The sequence below is a fragment of the Bubalus bubalis genome, chromosome 5 (genome assembly GCF_019923935.1).
Source record: "Bubalus bubalis isolate 160015118507 breed Murrah chromosome 5, NDDB_SH_1, whole genome shotgun sequence".
Taxonomy (NCBI): Eukaryota; Metazoa; Chordata; class Mammalia; order Artiodactyla; family Bovidae; genus Bubalus; species Bubalus bubalis.
In genome coordinates this window covers 35,438,153-35,461,165 of record NC_059161.1, presented here as the reverse complement: position 1 = coordinate 35,461,165, position 23,013 = coordinate 35,438,153, and the positions used below count along the sequence as shown (strand labels likewise).

The 23,013-nt window shown below is 44.4% G+C and overlaps 1 protein-coding gene across 1 annotated transcript in view; it reads right to left on the bottom strand.

Moving 5' to 3' along the window:
- PER3 (period circadian regulator 3) overlaps positions 1 to 22,810 on the bottom strand; it is a 68,793-nt gene extending 45,983 nt beyond the window's left edge. The window contains 7 exon segments of the mRNA XM_044943947.2: positions 2,440 to 2,518; positions 7,240 to 7,382; positions 10,625 to 10,676; positions 17,439 to 17,640; positions 19,589 to 19,704; positions 20,995 to 21,140; positions 21,571 to 22,810. Of these exon segments, the coding sequence (XP_044799882.2) occupies positions 2,440 to 2,518; positions 7,240 to 7,382; positions 10,625 to 10,676; positions 17,439 to 17,640; positions 19,589 to 19,704; positions 20,995 to 21,140; positions 21,571 to 21,749 (917 nt within the window). The 5' untranslated portion in view covers positions 21,750 to 22,810.
- Between the last annotated feature and the right edge of the window lie 203 nt (positions 22,811 to 23,013).

The window sequence follows — 23,013 nt, the reverse complement described above, 5'->3', positions numbered from 1 at the left end:
CCTGGAGAATCCCCATGGACAGAGGAGTGGTGGGCTCCAGTCCATGGGGTCACAAAGAGTCAGACACGACTGAGCAACTAACATTTTTCACTTTTTCAGAGGTCTCTTGAGGCCCTCAATTGCACTGCCTTTTAAAAAGTCTACAAAGATCATATTATAACACAGAAGAATGCTTATGGTGTTAAATGAAGAAAGCAGGCTACAAATTTATACAGAGTATTTATAAGTATACAAAAACAATGTCTGCCTAACAGTAGTATCAAATAGAGGACCAGTCACAAAGACATTTGTAGGATAAATGTTCATAAGAAAATTCTAATGATCAGACATTCAAGATGACTTAGAAAAAAAACTGACTCTGTAAACATTTTCTATGTGTACAAATTCACAAACAGTTTCTTTTTCTCATGTATATATAAGAAAGAAAGAAAATGAAGTCGCTCAGTCGTGTCCAACTCTTTGCAACCCCATGGACTGTAGCCTGCCAGGCTCCTCCATCCATGGGATTTTCCAGGCAAGAGTACTGGAGTAGGCTGCCATTTCCTTTTCCAAGGGGATCTTCCCGACCCAAGGATCGAACCCAGGTCTTTGGCATTGCAGGCAGATGCTTTACCATCTGAGCTACCAGGGAAGCTCATGTATACATAATCTTTGTTATTTTTTGCCACATCCTCATGATATTCAGGATCTTAAGTTTCTCAACCAGGGATCGAATCCACACTCCCTGCAGTGGAAGCCTGGAGTCTTAACCATACTTTCTAATGCAATAAACTTAAGCTATTTTTAGAATATCTTTAGCCAAATTTTCTTACCTTGTACAGATTATATTACACAAAGTAACTCACTATTACTGTTTAGTTTCATAACTAAATGGTAATAAATGGGTAATAAATCCATTTCTGGAAGTTAAAAAAACTTTTTATTTTTTTTTTGCCTCAATGCATTTTGTGGGATCTTAGTTTCCTGATCGGAGAAGGCAATGGCACCCCACTCCAGTACTCTTGCCTGGCAAATCCCATGGATGGAAGACCCTGGTAGGCTGCAGTCCATGGGGTCACTAAGAGTCGGACACGACTGAAGCAACTTAGCAGCAGCAGCAGCAGTTTCCTGATCAGAGATTGAACCCAGGCTCTCAGCAGTAGAAGTGCAGAGTCCTAACCACTGGATCATCAGGGAATTCCCTGGATGTTAAAAAATTTTTAAAACCAAAATTAATACCTATCATAACTGTGTCAGATTTTTTCACATTTTTGCTTTATGCTCACCTATAATATGATTGATGTATTAGTTCTCAGATTTTCAGGTTTCACAAATAAAGTAAAATTTTTACATAAGCGTGGGGGAAGATGGCACCCTACTCCAGTACTCTTGCCAGGAAAATGCCGTGGACGAAGGAGCCTGGTAGGCTGCAGACCATGGGGCGGCGAAGAGTCGGACACGACTGAGCCACTTGACTTTCACTTTTCCCTTTCATGCATTGGAGAAGGAAATGGCAACCCACTCCAGTGTTCTTGCCTGGAGAATCCCAGGGACGGGGGAGCCTGGTGGGCCACCGTCTATGTGGTCGCACAGAGTTGGACACGACTGAAGCGACCTAGCAGCAGCAGGGGGAAGATGAAGGGTACGATCAGGGGATAACAATGTTTCATTTTTCCAAATAAAGGTATAAAAAAAAACAATAAGCAATGATGACTATCTACTATCACTACTTGTTAAATAACAAAGACTATTTTAATAACTAAAAAAAGTAGGTAGGACACAAGTTCAAAACAAGTAACAATTCTTTAAATTAAGTAAACTTAGCTTTACAAAAAAAGAAATGTGCCTTATTTTTCTTGCTCCTTTCCCCCTTCACTTCAGACTAATAAAAATTCATCATAAACTGGGAAGCACTTGCCTAGAGCAAGCAATACATGTACACAGGGCTCAGAGGCCAGCGTCTAGGTCTCATTTTGACCATAATTATACACTATGGGGGCTTCCCTAATACACTGCAGGAGACCCAGCTTCCATCTCTGGGGTAAGAAGATCCCCAGCAGAAGGGAATGGCTACCCACTCCAATATTCTTGCCTGGAGACTCCCACTGACAGAGGAGCCTGGCGGGCTATATATAGTCCATGAGATTGCAAAGAGTTGGACACAATCCGGGGACTAACACTGATATACTATGGGTCCAAGGTTCACTGTCCTCTTGGGCAGCACGGAAAAATAATTCTGACCCACCTAAAGCTTTGAAATAAAACATGATAACTTGTAAATCTTAGAAGTACAACAAGCAAGATATGTTAAAATTTTAGACAACACAAATTTCAAACTAACAAACATCAAATGGGCAAATGGATAGATGTCATTATGTAGATGTATGTTAAACATAAAGTTTTAAATATTTTAATTTATTTTCCAAAACAAATTTCTTTTAGGCTTAAAGAAGTACTTACCTTTCATCTATTTCAAGAAAAACACAACCAGGAGTATGTGTTGTGGTAAAAATTCTTTTACCTGCTGGGATTCGAGGCGCTATGAAGAACAGAAAGACTCGTTTTAGAGGCAAATATCTAATTAATTATCCACTTAACATATTAAAAAGGCAGCAAACTATATGATATGGCAGAAATCTCACTTAAGAGGCAGGCCTTTGAGCAGCCAAATCTAATACTTTTCATTATTAACTACATTTTAAGTAGGTCAAAAGGTAAAACCTATGGGCTTCGCTGGTGGCCCAGTGGTTGAAAATTTGCCTTATAGTTCAGGGGACACGGGTTTAACCACTGGTCCAGGAAGAGCCCATATGCTTCAGAGCAACTAAACCCAGGAGCCATAACTACTGAGCCCTCACCTGAGAGCCAGCCCAAGTACTACAACTACTGAAGCCCACTCACCTAGAGCCTATGTTCTGCAGCAAGAAACCACCAGAATGAGAAGCCCTCGCACTGCAACTAGAGAGCAGCCCCGCTTGCCAAAACCAGAGAAAGCCCTCACAGCAACAGAGGCCCAGTGAAGCCAAAAATAATAATTTTTAAAAAATAATACCTACTCAAGTTAAATACAGAGAGTCTGTGTACACTGAATACTTTATTCATCTCAAGTAATCCAACAGTCAAACCCAGAGTGATTTAGAATTCAGGGTGGGAATCTTTTATTATACTTAGAGGTTGCAAAATGTGGTCCACTGGAGAAGGGAATGGCAAACCACTTCAGTATTCTTGCCTTGAGAACCCCATGAACAGTATGAAAAGGCAAAATGATAGGACACTGAAAGATGAACTCCCCAGGTCGGAAGATGCCCAATATGCTACTGCAGATCAGTGGAGAAATAACTTCAGGAAGAATGAAGAGACGGAGTCAAAGCAAAAACAACACCCAGTTGTGCTTGTGACTGGTGATAGAGGCAAGGCCCGATGCTGTAAAACTGCATAGGAACCTGGAATGTCAGGTCCATGAATCAAGGCAAATTGGAAGTGGTCAAACAGGAGATGGCAGGAGTGAACGCTGACATTCTAGGAATCAGCGAACTAAAATGGACTGGAATGGGTGAATTTAACTCAGATGATCATTATATCTACTACTGTGGGCAGGAATCCCTTAGAAGAAATGGAGTAGCCATCATAGTCAACAAAAGAGTCCGAAATGTAGTACTTGGATGCAGTCTCAAAAATGACAGAATGATCTCTGTTCGTTTCCAAGGCAAACCATTCAATATCACAGTAATCCAAGTCTACGCCCCAACCAGTAACCCTGAAGAAGCTGAAGTTGAATGGTTCTATGAACACCTACAAGACCTTTTAGAACTAACACCCCAAAAAGATGTCCTTTTCATTATAGGGGACTGGAATGTAAAAGGAGGAAGTCAAGAAACACCTGGGGTAACAAGCAAATTTGGCCTTGGAATATGGAATGAAGCAGGGCAAAGGCTAATAGAGTCTTGCCAAGAGAATTCATTGGTCATAGCAAACACTGTCTTCCAACAACACAAGAGAAGATTCTACACATGGACATCACCAGATGGTCAACACAGAAATCAGATTGATTATATTCTTTGCAGCCAAAGATGGAGAAGCTCTATGTAAGTAAAAACAAGACCAGGAGCTGACTGTAGCTCAGATCATGAACTCCTTATTGCCAAATTCAGACTGAAATTGAAGAAAGTAGGGAAAACCACTAGACCATTCAGGTATGACCTAAATCAAATCCCTTATGATTATACAGTGGAAGTGAGAAATAGATTTAAGGGACTAGATGTGATAGAGTGCTTGATGAACTATGGACAGAGGTTTGTGACACTGTACAGGAGACAGGGATCAAGACCATCCCCATGGAAAAGAAATGCAAAAAAGCAAAATGGCTGTCTGAGGAGGCCTTACAAATGGCTGTGAAAAGGAGAGAAGCGAAAAGCAAAGGAGAAAAGGAAAAATATAAGCATCTGAATGCAGAGTTCCAAAGAATAGCAAGGCGAGATAAGAAAACCTTCCTCAGCGATCAATGCAAAGAAATAGAGGAAAACAACAGAATGGGAAAGACTAGAGATCTCCTCAAGAAAATTAGGACTTCCCTGGTGGCTCAGATGATAACGTGTCTTTCTACAATGCGGGAGACCTGGGTTCGATCCCTGGGTCGGGAAGATCCGCTGGAGAAGGAAATGGCAATCCATTCCAGTACTATTGCCTGGAAAATCCCATGGACAGAGGAGCCCGGTAGGCTATAGTCCATGGGGTTGCAAAGAGTTGGACACGACTTGAGTGACTTCACTTTCTTTCTTTCAAGAAAATTAGAGATACCAAGGGAACATTTCACACAAAGATGGGCTCAAAAAAGAAATGGTATGGACCTAACAGAAGCAGAAGATATTAAGAAGAGGTGGCAAGAATACACAGAAGAACTGTACAAAAAAGATCTTCATGACCCAGATAATCACAATGGTGTGATCACTGACCTAGAGCCAGACATCCTGGAATATGAAGTCAAGTGGGCCTTAGGAAGCATCACTATGAACAAACTAGTGGAGGGAATGAAATTCCAGTTGAGCTATTTCAAATCCTAAAAGATGATGCTGTGAAAGTGCTGCACTCAATATGCCAGCAAATTTGGAAAACTCAGCAGTGGCCACAGGACTGGAAAAGGTCAGTTTTCATTCCAATCCCAAAGAAAGGCAATGCCAAAGAATGCTCAAACTACCACACAATTGCACCCATCTCACATGCTAGTAAAGTAATGCTCAAAATTCTCCAAGCCAGGCTTCAGCAATATGTGAACCATGAACTTCCAGATGTTCAAGCTGGTTTTAGGAAAGGCAGAGGAACCGGAGATCAAATTGTCAACATCCACTGGATCATCAAAAACGCAAGAGTTCCAGAAAAACATTTATTTCTGCTTTCTTGACTATGCCAAAGCTTTTGACTGTGTGGATCACAATAAACTGTACAAAAATTCTGAAAGAGATGGGAATACCAGACCACCTGACCTGCCTCTTGAGAAACCTGTATGCATGTCAGGAAGCAACAGTTAGAACTGGACATGGAACAACACACTGGTTCCAAATAACAAAAGGAATTCGTCAAGGCTATATACTGTCACCCTGCTTATTTAACTTATATGCAGAGTATATCATTAGAAACCCTGGGCTGGAGGAAGCACAAGCTGGAATCAAGATTTCTGGGAGAAATATCAATAACTTCAGATATGCAGATGATACCACCCTTATGGCAGAAAGTGAAGAGGAACTAAAAAGCCTCTTGATGAAAGTGAAAGAGGAAAGTGAAAAAGCTGGCTTAAAGCTCAACATTCAGAAAACTAAGATCATGGCATCCAGTGCCATCACTTCATAGCAAATAGATGGGCAAACAGTGGCTGACTTTATTTTGGGGGGCTCCAAAATCACTGCAGATGCTCATTGCAGCCATGAAATTAAAAGATGCTTACTCCTTGGAAGGAAAGTTATGACCAACTTAGACAGCATATTAGAAAGCAGAGACATTACTTTGTCAGCAAACGTCCATCTAGTCAAGGCTATGGTTTTTCCAATAGTCATGTATGGATGTGAGAGTTGGACTATAAAGAAAGCTGAGTGCCAAAGAATTGATGCTTTTGAACTGTGGTGTTGGAGAAGACTCTTGAGAGTCCCTTGGACTGCAAGGAGATCCAACCAGTCCATCCTAAAGGATATCAGTCCTGGGTGTTCATTGGAAGGACTGATGTTGAAGCTGAGACTCCAATAGTTTGGCCACCTGATGCAAAGAGCTGACTCATTGGAAAAGACCTTGATGTTGGGAAAGACTGAAGGCAGGAGGAGAAGGGGATGACGGGATGAGATGGTTGGATGGCATCACTGACTCAATGTACATGAGTTTGGGTAAACTCCGGGAGTTGGTGATGGACAGGGAGGCCTAGCGTGCTGCAGTCCATGGGGTCACAAAGAGTCAGACACGATTGAGCGACTGAACTGAACTGGGTGGTTGCATGTAACTAAGCAAAAAATTAGGATGTGAGATTGAGAGAGTTAATTCTTAGGTAGATTGACAAGGAGTCTGCCTCTCCCCAGCCCCCAGCACAAGAAAGGAGTCCAGGGCCCTTGAAGAAGAGAAAGGGACAAACATTTTTTTCTACACTGCTTTGTCTAAGTCACATAAGATGTTTTTTCTTAAATTCTAAGTTGTTATGACAACAATCTTTAAGACTAACTTTCTTCAAGCCCGGAGCTAATGATTACACAACAAAACAACTCTTGTCCCTAAGTCCTGTGATTTGTGTGAATTTTTTTGCACAGGATGATAAATTCCAAAAAAGCATGTGTCACGTTACAAGCAGAATCAACTACAATTTCAAAATATAATGAATGGAAGCTGCTTCTATACTGATATGTGAATTTAGCAATGTAGTTACGCCATCAGAAAACAAACTACACTGTTTACTCAGGGGGGCTTTCAAAACACTTAAAAAACCTAAACTCATTCTTGTGGTTTCTCTGTGCAACAGTTTCAGGGCTCCTATGTCACACAAGACAGAAGCAAAAGACCACAGGATGGTCATCAGCAGAGAAAGGATAGAAGACTGTGTATCTGTGGCCAAATCTATGCTTGGACCCGGTGGCCCTGCTGTCCTTGAAGGAGACACCAGCCCCAGAAGTCAAGGCTGGCAGACAGAGACGCTGGGAGACTGGGCTCAGGGAAGAGGCGGGCTCTCACGCTCCTTTCTGATGCATGGACGCGTCACACCTGAACTGAACGCAGATACTCCCGACTTACCTTGGTAGCCCGAGTGAATCTTCTCCACCAGCGAGAGACAGCAGGGCTCAGGCTCCGTGAGGGCCGAGCTGTGCATGTGAATCAAGTAGGGGGTGATCCGGAATGGGCAGTAAGGCCGCTGCAGCTCCCCGGCTTCACCTCCACTGAAGAAGCAAAGAGTGGTTAGTGCTGGTCATGAAGCGTCCACTTAGTCCAAGGTGAAACGAGGCCAGGGAAAATGTTCAGTAATTTTCAAGGGAGATATGTCCAAGTCTCAAATGCCTGAACATATTTATTTACTTTTTAAAACTTTAGTTTGTAGTCGGGGATAGCTGATTAACAATGTTGTGACAGACAGTTTCAGGTGAACAGCAAAGGGACTTGGCCACACATATACATGTATCCATTCTTCCCCAAACTCCTCTCCCATCCAGGCTGCCACATAACATTGAGCAGTGCTCCCTGTTCTATACAGTAGGACCTTCTTGGTTTATCCATCATAAACAGAGCAGTATTAAACATATTTATTTTTAAAAGAAGGGAAATGTTAGTTTAAATGTTTAGTACCCAAGGGCAATGATACTTGTTTGTTATTCGATGAGTAAGAGGTTTTCTGGAAACCTGGCTCATCACTCTGAGTGTGAACTGGTCACTGATTCCAGCATGACTGTCCACTCCTGCTGGGAAGAGAGACAGGCAGAGCCGTCCATCTCATTTCATGTGTCTAAACCAAGCATCACGTAACAGGGTCCCTTGGGACCAGTGCCCCCAAGCCAGCCCCCAGGCACCCCCTCCTTTCTACATTCTTGTTCAAAAGACAGATCCAGCACCGCCACTCCCCTGCCTGGTGCAGGCCTGGCCACGGTTAAAGTTATTCATACCAAATGATCAGTACATGTCAGTTCATTATACTAGTTTTTATATTATTTTGAAAATTCTCGGGAGTTTTAAAAATAATTAAGTGGCTACCCTGAACAAATGTTTCATCCAGGAGTCAGCGTGCCCTATGGTCTCTGCCCCTGCTTCCTTGTCTTTTCCACCCACTCCATCCCCATCCTCCCAGGAGCCAGGCATGCTCTGCCAGGGTCTCTGTCCTCGCCCAGAATGTCTTCTCTCAAACACGCTGCTTCCTCACCTCCTTCAGGGCTCTGGTCAGTTAGGCCTCTAACTAGAGAAGAGTTCCTTGACCACCGTGAATACACTGGCAACCTCTCCACTGCCCGGAACCCCCTTACTCAGCTCACGGTTCTACACGGAACTTACTACCACTGACATATGTATATTTACACAGCTGTTTACAATTAGCCCCCATCCTATAGAACACAAAATCCATGAGGGCAGAACTTTGTTTTGATCCTAGCACCACAGTGCTCGCCTCAGAAAAAGCACCTGAAAGGCACCTACCTGTCTGTTACTAGAGTAACAAACACATACAACGCTTACGATTTGGCAGGCACTGCTCTCAGATCTTCATGAACAACTCACCAGCGCGTGACAAAGGGAACCAGCATGGGCCTCCTCCCCTACACCATTCCAGGTTACCCCACCCCAAACATTCGAATACTATTAGCCCAGGTCCCCCCAAGTCCATGGAGTGTCTGAATGATCTATTACAAGGATTTTTCTTCTCTAAATATCAAGGCTATTTATTAACAGTAACTTCAACACTAATGTTGGTGATCACAATGTCATTTTTAAATGTTTTTTTCTTTTACTATGAAGGGCTCTCCCAGCAGCCCAGTGGTAAAGAATCTGCCTGCCAATGCAGCAGACACGGGTTTGATCCCTGGGAAGGGAAGATCCCCTGCAGGAGGAAATGGCAATCCACCCCAGTATTCTTGCCTGGAAAATCCCACAGACAGAAGAGCTGGCAGGCTACAGTCCATGGGGTGGCAAAAGAGTCGCACACGCCTGAGTGATCAAACAACAACAAACATTAACATGTCATAGTAAACTTAAAGGAGAAAAAAAATCACTAATAAATTCTACCAGAAATCAATTACAATTAAACTTTTGATCTCTTTTTTTCTAGTTCTCTGTCTCTGGACCTTTTAGTGAAAGTTGCTCAGTTGTGTCTTAACTCTTTGCGACCCCACGGACTATACAGTCCATGGAATTCTCCAGGCCAGAATCCTGGAGTGGGGTAGCTGTTCCCTTCTCCAAGAGATCTTCCCAACCCAGGGATTGAACCCAGGTCTCCCGCATTGCAGGTGGATTCTTTACCAGCTGAGCCACTAGGGAAGTCTTTAAGTCTTCTCATAAATATGCCTATCTTGCTTTAAGGTTGTTCAAAGTTGCAAAAATTAATTTTAAATGTGACCGAAAAACAAAAACCAAACAAAACCAAAAAGGCCCCAGACAACAGTGGGCTTCAGATCTGAGTGATCTTTCCGGTCTTTTCTCCTATTGTATTACTATCTACTTTTCTCATGGGTACATGTATCTTCTCAGTTAAAATATAAGAACTCCTTGTAGCAAGAACCAGGTCTTGTCTCTTGTATCCATGGAAGACCTAGCTGAATACAGAAGAATCAAAATAAGTGCTAAATAAAATCAGAGGGGTAAACTTGGAATTTGGGATTAACAGATACAGACGACTATATATAAAATAGATAAACAACAAAGACCTCCTACACAGCATAAGGAACTATATTCAATTATCATGTAATAACCAGTAATGAAAAAGAATCTGGAAAAGAATATATATGTGAATAGTGGTGCTAGTGGTAAAGAAACCGCCTGCTAAGGCAGGAGACACAGGAGATGGGGGTTGGATCCTTGGGTGCGGAAGATCCTGGGAGGAGGGCATGGCAACCCACTCCAGTATTCTTGCCTGGAGAACCCCATGGACAGAGGAGCCTGGCGGGCTACAGGTAGGGTCGCAGAAAGTCAAGCATGACTGGAGCGACTTAGCACTGGCATGCACACGTGAACGATGGCACTAGTGGTAAAGAGCTCACCTGCCAAGGCAGGAGATCTAAGAGACATGGGTTTGGTCCCTGGGTCAGGAAGATCCCCTAGAGGAGGGCACTCCGTTATCCTTGCCTGGGGAATCCCATGGATGGAGGAGCCTGAAGGGCTACAGTCCACAGGGCTGCAAAGAGTCTGACACAACTGAAGTGACTTAGTATGCGTATATATAACTGAATCACTCTGCTGCACACCTGAAACACTGTAAATCAGCACTGTTTTTTCATGTGCGTGCGCATGTGACGCCATGGATTGTATGTATCTCACCGGGCTCCTCTGTCCATGAGATTCTCCAGGCAAGAATACTGGAGTGGGTTGCCATTTCCTACTCCAGGGGATCTTCCCAACCCAGGGATAAGCCACACATCAAGAAAAAATTAAAATATAATCAGAGCCTAACCCACTGCTCCTGGCCTCAGGGAGCCCCCATACTCACCCGATTCTGCAGTAGAAGGACTTCACCGGTGCCAATTCATACTGTGAGGCCACTAGAAACAAAGACACCCGTCAGTGTCCTGCCCTGGGTGGCTCCCCCTCAAAGCACCACTAACCAAACAGGACGCTCTTTTAAGAGACAGAGCTACTCTTAAAATAGGACTCTTCTCCCCTTTACCAAGATCTCATCCCATCCAGGATTTACCCAGGGCTTTCCTGCTGATCAGCAGCCCTCAGGAGAGGCCCTGAGAGCCGCTGAGGATGGCCTTTCCCTGTCATCTCCTGCAGTTCTGTCTGTGTTTCTACACCTGCCTGCACTCACTGCTTTAAACGCCAATACAGTCATCCTGTGACACAAGTATTTTGCTGGTGATATTCCACGCCATGGTAATAGTTTGGACACGTCTCAAAGACTTGGAATTTAGACTACATAGAGCTTTTGGGTATAGGGTATATAATACATTTTTTCCATTGTGTTTTCTTTCCTTGGATAAATTTCCCAGAGCTGTGTACCTAAGCGATATGATCATTTCATGACTCTCATAATATGTTGGCAAACTAAGTTCCAGAAAGTGGTACCAATTCAGTGTCATTAATAACATTTTCTCGGGATTTCCCTGGTGATCTAGGGGTTGAGAATCTGGCTTCCAACGCAGGGGAGTTGGGTTTGATCCCTGGTCAGGGAAATAAGACTCCATTCGCTGCAAATAGATTCACTGCTCTAGAGCCTGTGCTCTGGACTAGAGAGCCTTTGAGCCACAATGAGGACCCAGCACAATGGAAAGACAGAAATAAATTTTTCCCCTCACAACTCTCATGCCAAAGGTTCTGCTTCAGTTTTATAAACTTTTGCATTTGTTTTACTGATTTATAAGGGGGTAATTCAGAAACCTTTAAATTTGCCCACCTTAGGACACAGCAGGAAACTGAGTCTATTCTCAGGTATTGCTGATTACTTTTGTCTGGTGAGTCTCCCTAATTATATATCTTGAACATTTGTTCACTGGAGTGAACAGTCCCCAGTTATAGGAACCAAGGAAATATTTTTTTAAAAATACACTGAAGGAGCATTTACAATGAGAATTCTAAAGACCCAAAATACCAAATATAGTCCAGGCATTTATATCCCTGAGGGAAGGATCATTAGCAAGAGTCAGAAACTGGACTTCTGAATAATCAAGAAAAGTGTTTATGACTTTTTAAAAACCTCCAGTTTAAAAGTAAGTGGACTGATGACCAAACTATCATAATTCATGAAACTCTAAGAGCTGCAGTCCCAGAATCCTGAAACCAGAAGTTCTTACAGAATATCCATGAGAAATAAAGGAAAGAACTTGACAAAGTGAGCTGCCCGGATGGCTCAGAGGTAAAGAATCGGCCTGTGATGCAGGAGACACAAAAGATGCGGATTTGATCCCTGGGTTGGGAAGATCCCCTGGAGAAGGGAATGGCTACCCACTCCAGTATTCCTGCCTGGAGAATTCCATGAACAGAGGAACCAGGTGGGCAACAGTTAAAAGCGTCGCAGAGTCAGACACAACTGAACACAGTGAGAAAAAGAAGTGAAAAAATAAGGTAAAGAAATTCATTTCTCTAAGATGTCCTGTTGTCTCAACATAAAAACTGTTTCACTCAAGGCTCAAATAAATCATGGAGGAATTAAGGCAAGAGAAGGATGTTTCAAAAACATCCTTAGTTTCCTGATCTGACTTTCAGATCAGACTGGGGGAGCCAGGGTCAGACGGGAGCCATGCCGTGGGGCCACTTTCAAGTGCTTAGCTTTGTCTGGGGCGAGGTTTCCCGCTTTAAGGTGCAGTCCCAGCAGCCAAGCTGTCAAAGGGGCTCTGGATTCACGGCGCCAAGGTAAAGGCCGCTCCATACTGACAGGCAGTGTGACACCGGCACCTGTGACTCTGGCAGCCCAGAAATGGCTCAGCTCTTGACTGTGGGGGACCTGACGGCCACCCAATTCCCAGGCCACGCACTGAGGGGCTCGCAGATAGGACTACTCCATCCAGAGGCGAGGATCCTCTTGCGTGTGGAGTTTGGACCCCCTTTAGGTGCCTGGCCCAGCTGCTCTCTAAGCTGCACTGCAGCCTGAGCTCCTGCCCCCAGCCCTCCTTTGGCCTTGCTCCTTCCGGCCAGGCCCGTGATGCGGGTTGAGGGCTCCTCTCAACCCCTGTTCCATAACCATAACTGCCCTGCTTCTAAGCACACACAAATCAACACAGTTACTGTGTCGGTCCACTGGAGAAGTCTTTGTGAAGGTTAACTGGGTTACTCCACTAAAGCATCAAGAAGGGATCTTGACAACCAGTAACCACTCAATAGATGACAGCAGTAAAGATAAGCCTTGATGCTGTGGATGCTCCAAACATCCCCAGGGCTTCACTTACCCACTGACTGCTAGGTCCTCTCGGCAACCCTGTATTAACAGGCACATCAGAAACTAAGATTCTCATTTTACGATGAGAAGCCAGGTGGCCTCCAAGGTTCACAAGTTCGGTCGCTAGGTCATGTCTCTTTGCCACCCCGTGAACTGCAGCATGCCAGGCTTCCCTGTCCTTCACCATCTCCCAGAGCCTGCTCAAATTCATGTCCATTGAGTCAGTGATGCCATCCAACCATCTCGTCCTCTGTCACCCCCTTCTCCTTCTGCCTTCAATCTTTCCCAAGATTAGGGTCTTTTCCAATGAGTCGGCTCTTCACATCAGGTGGCCAAAGTATTGGAGCTTCAGCTTCAGCATCAGTCCTTCCAGTGAATATTCAGGACTGATTTCCTTTAGGGTTGACTGGTTTGATTTCCTTGTAGCCCAGAGAACTTTCAAAGAGTCCAAGGTTCATGAAGGGACATAATTCAATTTGAAACTCAGACCTTCAGATTCCAAGGTTAAAATTTCTTGCACATAAAAAATACTGCAACTCTACTGTAAGGTAAACTCGCCTGCACTATTTATGCATCAGGCATCTGAATTCAGCTGCACTCCCCAGGAGTCCTCAAACACAGAACGTCAGCCTATGGGATCTCAAACAGTAGACGGGTGCCCACAGTCACTTCCACACCTGGGCGAGTGTGTGCAAGTTCTTGTTGCTGAAGCTGTGTTCTAAAGAAAGAGTGGTCAGCTCCTTCTCAGAGGTCTATATGACAAACCTAAGTGGAAACGTGCTCTGACACTGGGCCAGACCTGACGACCACTGAGTTATACAGCTTCCTATGTCCTCTTAATGTTCTCTGAACTCAAAGGAACGGACAGAAGGAGGCAACACATGCATAAGCCAGGAGCAGTGTGGGGGCTAAAAAATGGCTCTTGGGGAGAGTCTGGATCCTTGGGGTTCCTAAGGCAAAAGCACAGTGTCAGGAGTGAACGAGATGGACACCGTCTTTATGGAGCAAGTTAATGTTTAGGTGTGAAAGACAACAATTTCAGAAACTAGTATGTTTTCACAAGTAGGGAAAATATTAAATAATTAGCAAAGATAAGAAGGTGAAAAAATCAGACAGAGACAGTAGGGTGATACTGAAAGGTAAATGAGAAAAGAGCTGGTGAACAGTCCCACATGTGGGTTCTGCTCACAGTTGTACCTCAGCACCTAGAACAGCTCTCAGCCCACAGAGACAGCTGCATAAATGTCCCCGGGATGAATACATGACAAACAAAAGCAGAAAAACAAATATGGACAGCTAAAGTTTGATAACACATATTTAGGAAAGAGGAAGAAAAATGAAATCAGTGTTTCTGAATGATGGCAACAGGAAAGAAGGAAAGCTATGACAAATCTAGAGAGCATATTAAAAAGCAGAGACATCACTTTGCCCACAAAGTGTCTATATATTCAAAGCTATGGTTTTTCCAGTAGTCATGTATGGATGTGACAGTTGGACCATAAAGAAGCTGAGTGCTAAAGAACTGATGAGTTTGAATTGTGGTGCTGGAGAAGACTCTTAAGAGTCCCTTAGACTGAAAGGAGATCAAACCAGTCAATCCTAAAGGAAATCAACCCTGAACAGTCACTGGAAGGGCTGATGCTGAAGCTCCAATACTTTGGGCACCTAATGTGAAGAGCTGACTCATTGGAAAAGATCCTGATGCTGGGAAAGATTGAAGGCAGGAGGAGAAGGGGACAACAGAGGATGACATGGTTGGATGGCATCACCGACTCAATGGAAATTAGTTTGAGCAAACTCTGGGAGATGGTGAAGGACAGGGAAGCCTGGCATGCTGCAGACCGTGTAGTAACAAAGAGTATACGAGACAGCAAAAGAGACACTGATGTATAGAACAGTCTTTTGGACTCTGTGGGAGAGGGAGAGGGTGGGATGATTTGGGAGAATGGCATTGAAATACGTATAATATCATATATGGAATGAGTCGCCAGTCCAGGTTCGATGCATGATACTGGATGCTTGGGGCTGGTGCACTGGGATGACCCAGAGGGATGGTATGGGGAGGGAGGAGGGAGGAGGGTTCAGGATGGGGAACACATGTATACCTGTGGCGGATTCATTTCGATATTTGACAAAACCAATACAATATTGTAAAGTTTAAAAATAAAATAAAATTTAAAAATAAATTAAAAAAAAACAAAGAGTAGGACATGACTGAGCGACTGAACAACAAAACAGGAGAGAAGGAGCTGGAAGAAAAGCAGGGGTGACAGGTGTCTTTTCCGAAGCTTCTACAAAACGTGTACAGAGGACAGAGAGAGGGTCTGTGGTTAAAAAAAAAAAAAAAAAAAGCTTGTAAAACTGATCTTCACTGGGCTGGGCAGTGGACTGAAAACCAGAAAAAAGTACAGAAATCTGGATCTGTAGGATGAAGTTCTGGGGATCCACTTCACAACAGTGTGAACAGACTTTACGCTGCTGAACCATATACTCAAAAACGGCTGTTGTTCAGTTGTTAAGTCATGTCTGACTCTGCAATTCCATGGACTGCAGCATGCCAGGCTTCCCTGTCCTTTACCATCTCCTGGAGTTTGTTCAAACTCATATCCATAAAGTCAGTGATGCCATCCAACCATCTCATCCTCTTCCACCCACTTTTCCTCCTGACTTCAATCTTTCCCAGCATCAGGGTCTTTCCTAATGAGTCAGCTCTTACAATGGTAAATTTTGTGAATGTGTTTTTTTTTTTTTTTACCATAATAAAATAATCAAAACAAGAGAAAAGGGTTTGGGATCAAAAAGAAAGCTGACCTATACTAAAATCTTTAAAAGATGTTTCATGAAAAGTATGAAATAAGATATAAAGGGTGACTTGAAAAAGGATTTCTGTCAGTTTCAGAAAAAACATCTGCTTCTGCTTTATTGACTATGCCAAAGCCTTTGACTGTGTGGATCAAAAAAAACTGTGGAAAATTCTTCAAGAGATGGGAATTCCAGACCACCTTACCTGCCTCTTGAGAGCCCCTTGGACTGCAAGGAGATCAAACCAGTCAATCCTAAAGGAAATCAGTCCTGAATATTCATTGGAAGGACTGACGCTGAAGCTGAAACTCCAATACTTTGACCACCTAATGCAAAGAACTGACTCATTGGAAAAGACCCTGATGCTGGGAAAGACTGAGGGCAGGAGGAGAAGGAGAGAACACAGGATGAGATGGTTGGATAGCATCACCGACTTGATGGACATAAGCTGGAACAAGCTCTGGGAATTGGTGATGGACAGGGAAGCCTGGTGTGCTGCAGTGCATGGGGTCACAGAGAATCGAACATGACTGAGCGACTCAACTGAACTTACCTCCCTCCTGAGAAATCTGTATGCAGATCAAGAAGCAACAGTTAGAACCGGATGTATATTGTCACCCTATTTATTTAAGTTATATGCAGAATACATCATGTGAAGTGCTGGGCTGGATGAAGCACAAGCTGGAATCAAGACTGCTGGGAGAAGTGTCTATAATCTCAGATATGCAGATGACACCACCGTATGGCAGAAAGCGAAGAGGAACTGAAGAGCCTCTTGATGAAAGTGAAAGAGGACAGTGAAAAAGTTGGCTTAAAACTCAACATTCAAAAACTAATGTGAAGCTAAAGCCCCAATACTTTGGGCACCTGATGTGAAGAACTGACTCACTGGAAAAGACCCTGATGCTGGGAAAGACTGAAGGCAGGAGGAGAAGGGGATGACAGAGGATGACATGGTTGGATGGCATCACCGACTTGATGGACATAAGTTTGAGCAAGCTCTGGGAGACAGTGAAGGACAGGGAAGTCTGGCGTGCTGCAGTCCATGGGGTCACAGAGAATCAGACATGACTGAGTGGTTGAACTAACTGAGAAAGGATCAACAAATGCACGGAAGATGACATGAGATAGAAGATGGCAAAGAAAATTTCGAGTAGGAATCCATCCCCCATCCCCCAGTTCAGGCAAAGCAGCATTTTCAAAGGAAAACAAAACTTTTTCCAGTTTTTCCAGAAGGAAAACTGGAAAGGGATCTAACTTTGAGAAGCTTATCTCTAGAGAGAGAGAATGAAGTCAGTGTAAGAGGAAAAACATTGAATTGTATTCACGTGAAGGAAACAGAGCCTTTGTAGCAATTAACCTGCTATATAGCATGCTGTAATGAAACCATATTTATAGCATATAATCTGTGAAATTAAGTTGACTAAATGAAAGCAAGTTTATTGGACCTTTATGTCATTAGAAGCATTTAAAATGTGATTTTCATCACACTTTGCCTTTTAAAAATAAATAAGAAAAACCATATAATTTGCATTGCTGAATAATGCATTCACTTGTATACTATTTCTGGTAGAATGAAACTGATCTTAACCAGCTGAGATAAACATCTGAATATTGGTCCCATTACCTCTTTGTGTCCAGTTGTTCCAGAACGGAAGCTGAGCATGGGCAGTGTGCGTGTAGAACACCCTCATGTCTTGGGGGGCAAGCAGTTCAACAAAATGACAAGACTCCAAGAACTCTTTCTTACAATTCAGGATCGAAGGAGCCAGTTCAGAAACGTGCACTAACCTTCCAGAGAGAAGTGAAAACACTGCCACAAAGGTATCCTATGAAAAACATTCAAAATAAATGCATGGTGTTGAGATATGACTAGCAACATTTCCTGAATAAATTTCATCTAGATATCTACTATGATCAATAACTTGAAATATACACACACATACATCTGGCAAAGGTAACAAAACTCTCCAACATACTTCTTAGTTATCACTGTAAAACCTGCATTTTTCCTTCTGAAGTAAGTTCTGCCAAACGATACACCAGCTCATTCTATACCTATTAAACAGTGAATCCCTGGTGGCTCAGACGGTAAAGAATCTGCTTGCAATGCAGGAGACATGGGTTCAATCCTTGGGTCAGGAAGATCCCTTGGAAAAGGGAGTGGAAACCCACTTCAGTACTCTTGCTTGGAGAATTCCATGGAGAATTCCTGGCGGGCTACAGTCCATGGGGTCAGAAAGAGCTGGACACGACTGAGAATGACTAACAGTTTCAGTTTCACACTATACACTGTGTTCACTCAATTCCTTCCTCTTTGCAAACTGTGCTGTATCCCTAAGAGGATGGTCTTCCCTTCGCCTGTGCATATCTAGGCTTCAAGATCAAGCTCTAGATTTTCTTGCTCCAAGATGCTGTCTTTGACATACCTCGTAAGAATCGTTTGTCTACTTCGTTTCATTAGACATAAACATAATCTACTTATAATCAGCCACGGTTTGTACTGCCTAGCACTGGCATATGTTTTCCTCTCTAGTGTTAATCTGAAGATCTTGAAAACGTTTTTCTAAAGCTTTTTTTTTTTTTAATTTCCATAGCACTTACTACAATACTATAAACACACTAGTTATTAATAGTAAAACAAGCATGTAACATTAGGGATATCTTGTGCTCCAATATTATAAAATCTTTAAGTTACAATTATGTTGTTCAGTTCAGTCGCTCAGTCGTGTCTGACTCTTTGCAACCCCATAGACTGCAGCAGGCCAGGCTTCCCTGTCCATCACCAACTCCTGGAGCTTGTTCAAACTCTTGTTCCATCTACTCGGTGATGCCATCCAACCATCTCATCCTCTGTTGTCCCCTTTTCCTCCTGCCCTCAATCCTTCTCAGAATCAGGGTCTTTTCCAGTGAGTTGGTTCTTCACATCAGGTGGCCAAAGTATTGGAGCTTCAGCCCCGGTCCTTCCAGTGAATATTCAGGACTGATTATGTTGAGGTCTACACAAAAATTGGGCTTCTCAGATGGTGCCAGTGGTAAAGAACCTGACGGCCAATGCAGGAGACATAAGAGATGCAGGTTCGGGACCTGCATTAGGAAGATTCCCTGGAGGAAGGCATGGCAATCCACTCCAGTATTCTTGACTAGAGATCCCCATGAATAGAGGAGCCTGGTAGGCTACAGTCCATGGGGTCACAAAGAGTCGGACATGACTGAAGTGACTTAGCATGCATGCACTATACATAAATTAAGTAATCTCCATCATGTCAGCAAAACATGAACCTCAATTATTCTGTCCACATGAAGAAAAGATAACTACTAAATAACTCTTTCAAGATTTTACAAAAGATGGCATCATCTCAACTCACCTGGTCTATAAAATCCTGTTGTTACAACCTGGAGTAGTAGGTATTGGAACTAAGAATGATATAAATAGAAATCAACATTTGGCGATTAGAATACGATGCAGGAAATTACTCTGTAGTGTTGCTTTTTTCTTTTTCTTAATTTGGGAGAACTCAGGGATGCTAGGAGAGAGAGGCACACCAGAACCAAAGCAAAGCCGACCAGCACTCATGTGCTGCTTCCTGTTTTCAGATGTTTTCTTTGTCAAGGGCAAGAGAAACTCAAGATGACTCATTAGCAGTTTTCTCCAGTTGTTTACCTCAAACTGTGGTTACTGAAAGGTTCAGTTGTCACTTTTAAAAATCTACATCAAGATAAGGTCCCTAGGAAAAACCACCCCGGGCTGATACGGCAAAATTTGTGAATTCTTACTGTGTTTTTGCAAGTGTGCTCTGAAGCAATAGTGGCCAGCTCCTCCAGACTGCACAAGGTCACATCAGCTTGAGGTGCTCTGTTCTGACTGAGAATCTGGAAGGACTCACTGTTTGCTAAGAAACACAGGAAAATAGATAGGTAGTCTGTTTCACAACAATATCTTTAGGAAGTCATTTTCATCACGATTACAGTTGGCTAATTTTTTTAGGATAGGGGCACCTTGGAATATTTTCCTTGAAAGATCAGTTTTTTCTTTCACCTAAAACACTGACAGTCGTATAAACTTACGATTTTGAATTTATGAATTTGGCATGTTCTGGTTCATAGGGAACAAGATAAATTTAAAGTACCAAAACAAGGTACTGAAACCAAAAATTCTCAATATACACAGAGGGGATTTGTATGGTAGAAACATCACTTTAGTATTCAGGAATTATATATCATCTATGAAGCCACACGGAGAAGGTGATGGCACCCCACTCCAGTACTCTTGCCTGGAAAATCCCATAGACGGAGGTGCCTGGTAGGCTGCAGTCCGTGGGGTCGCTAAGAGTCGGACACGACTTCACTTTCACTTTCACTTTTCACTTTCATGCATTGGAGAAGGAAATGGCAACCCCCTTCAGTGTTCTTGCCTGGAGAATCCCAGGGATGGGGGAGCCTGGTGGGCTGCCATCTATGGGGTCACACAGAGTCGGACACAACTGAAGTGACTTAGCAGCAGCAGCAGCAGCATGAAGCCACAGAGGTTTGTGCTACAGAATGTGCATTTTTAAAATCTCTTGGGAAGAAAGTTGTCAAAAGAAAAGTGTTTACAACCATTCCATTTTAATTTGGTAAATTCCTGACATGACATGACTGCATTTTAAAAGTCCAACTATTTTCCCCCCAATAATCATAGAAGACAATATTCCTTTAAAAAGACAATCTCCAAAATGTGGTTATGCCAAACTCTTACTCTCCCAAAATAAAGCTGCAAAATACTGCAACAAAAATACTAAACTATTACACAAATAGGGCTTCCTGAATGGCTCTGTGGTAAAGAATCCACCTGCCAAGCAGGAGACGCAGATTCGATGCCTGGGTTGGGAAGCTCCCCTGGAGATGGGCATGGCAACCCAATCCAGTATTCTTGCCTGGAGAATCCCATGGACAGAGGCGCCTGGCAGAGGCACTAGGGGTTGCAAAGAGTCAGACACGACTGAAGCGCATGCACACAGTGCTAATTTGAAAAACTAAGATGCTGGTGGCATCAGTGTAGATTTACTCATCTCACATAGAACAGCATAAAAAACTCAAAACATTTCTGTGCCTAAAACCAAGCAGACAATGCTTCTGGCCTGGGTGTCATCTATGAGCAGTGATGTTTGTGCAAGACTGGATTTTCTGGGCAGCCCGTTTACCTTGTGCCCTGTATACACAGAGAAGGGCATAGTTAAGGGCATCCACTGTGCTTGGTTTACTATGTCTTTTCGATGGGAAGTATTTTTTCATTTCTTGGACAACCATTCTAAGTTCTTCAGAAATTCTGTTTCGATCTTGCTGTTCACTGTAAGATCAAAAAAAAAAAAAAATTCTAAATTCACATTTTGGATTACAATAGGTCAACTTTCATTGAACAGCGTATTTCGGGCTATGCCTGCTTTCTGAGCACTTAACATGAATCAGCTCATTCAGTTCACAGATTTATTACCCCCTTTTTACATGTGGGGAATCACAGGTCAAGAAATTGGTAAACATCAAACCTTTTCTACTGTTTGATTCCCACTTCAGCCTAGAGTCAGCAATTCCCTAACCACTTTTTACCTACTTAATATAGATAATTTCCTTTAGTGTCTCCAGGGTTATTTCATTCCAAGCTGCTGGAGACTCCCGGTAAACTTTTTCCTAGGCTTACAAACAAAATGCAAAAAGATGGAAGCCCGTCTTTCCCTTCTACTGCCCCAGCAAAGAACAACAAACTCATCAGATCATTTCACCTGTTGCTGGTCTGCACGAATTTGCTCCGCAGCTCGCATTTCTGGCTCCATAGCTCAGCAGCATCATTCCCGGGCGCCTCAGGACCACTGGCCTGTGGTCCTTCAAGTTCATGACGCTGACTCCCCCTGGGGTTCTCAGATTTACCACTGGACCTTTCTACATTTTCACAGGGATCCATCTTTCGCCCAGCAGCCCTCAGTCAGTCGCCTGCTCTTTGCTACTTTGCAATCGGCGACCGAACCATATTTCTCATTGTGGTCCATGCCACCGCCTTAGAAATGTCAGTCATCATTAGCGGGCAATTACTGACCCTGCTCCTCCCGGGGCACTTTTCTCCCCAGTATTTCCCTGCAATTTTGGATGTCTCCGCTCACCGGAAATCCACCCTGAAGGGGGAGGGTGGAAATAAAAGTGACAAGTGTCAAGAGAAACACAATTCGATTCCGGAAGCCCAGCTGTGGCTCCTAGGGTGAGCAGCCCTGGGGGAGGCTCCGGCCCCGGCAGCCTCAATAATCGCCGCGCACCCAGGAACAGAACCGAGCAAGGAGCCACTTGAAGCACAAAGTTCCTACAGCGCAGGACAGGCTTGAGGCGACCGCGGCCGGCGGGCTCCGAGCCCACCAGGCCCGGGCCGAGCGCTCACCCGCCGCCGCCGGCGATGCTCAGCCCAGCGGACCCGACCGCGCGCGGTCTCGAGGCCCGCCGCGTGCCAGGCGACCGCCGGCACCACGCCCCCCTCGCGCCACGTGACACGGCTCCACCCTCGCGGAGCGCGATTGGCCGCCGCCGCCAGCTCTACGGGTCCCCATTGGCCCGGGGGCGGGGTCCGCGCCGGAGCGCCCGGGTTACATAAAGGGAGGCGAGGGAGCGGGGGCAAAGGCTCCAGAGGCCGTTACGTAACGCCGGGGATTCGGCCTGAGGACTGCCCACGACTAATCCTACTGGTCGGCGCGTAGGCAGGGGGCGGAGGGAACCTGAGGAGGCCCTAGTCCCCGCCCCCTTACGGCGTCGGAGGATGGGCCACGGGGGCCGCCGGAGCGAGCGCGGCAGTGATAGGACGCCGGAGCCACCAATCACGAGGGGGCGGGCCCCGAGCGGCAGGGTGGGCGGGATCGGCCCAGCCTCCACGTGATTGGCAGCTGCACCCCACTCCAGTACTCTTTCCTGGAAAATCCTATGGACGGAGGAGCCTGGTAGGCTGCAGTCCATGGGGTCGCTAAAAGTCGGACACGACTGAGCAACTTCACATTCACTTTTCACTTTCCTGCATTGGAGAAGGAAATGGCAACCCACTCCAGTGTTCTTGCCTGGAGAATCCCAGGGACGGCGGAGCCTGGTGGGCTGCCGTCTATGGGGTCGCACCTTAGCAGCAGCAGCAGCAGCAACCGGGAAGCGCCAGGAGGTGTCCGGGAGAGTGGAGCCGGCGGGTTGGGCATCCGGAG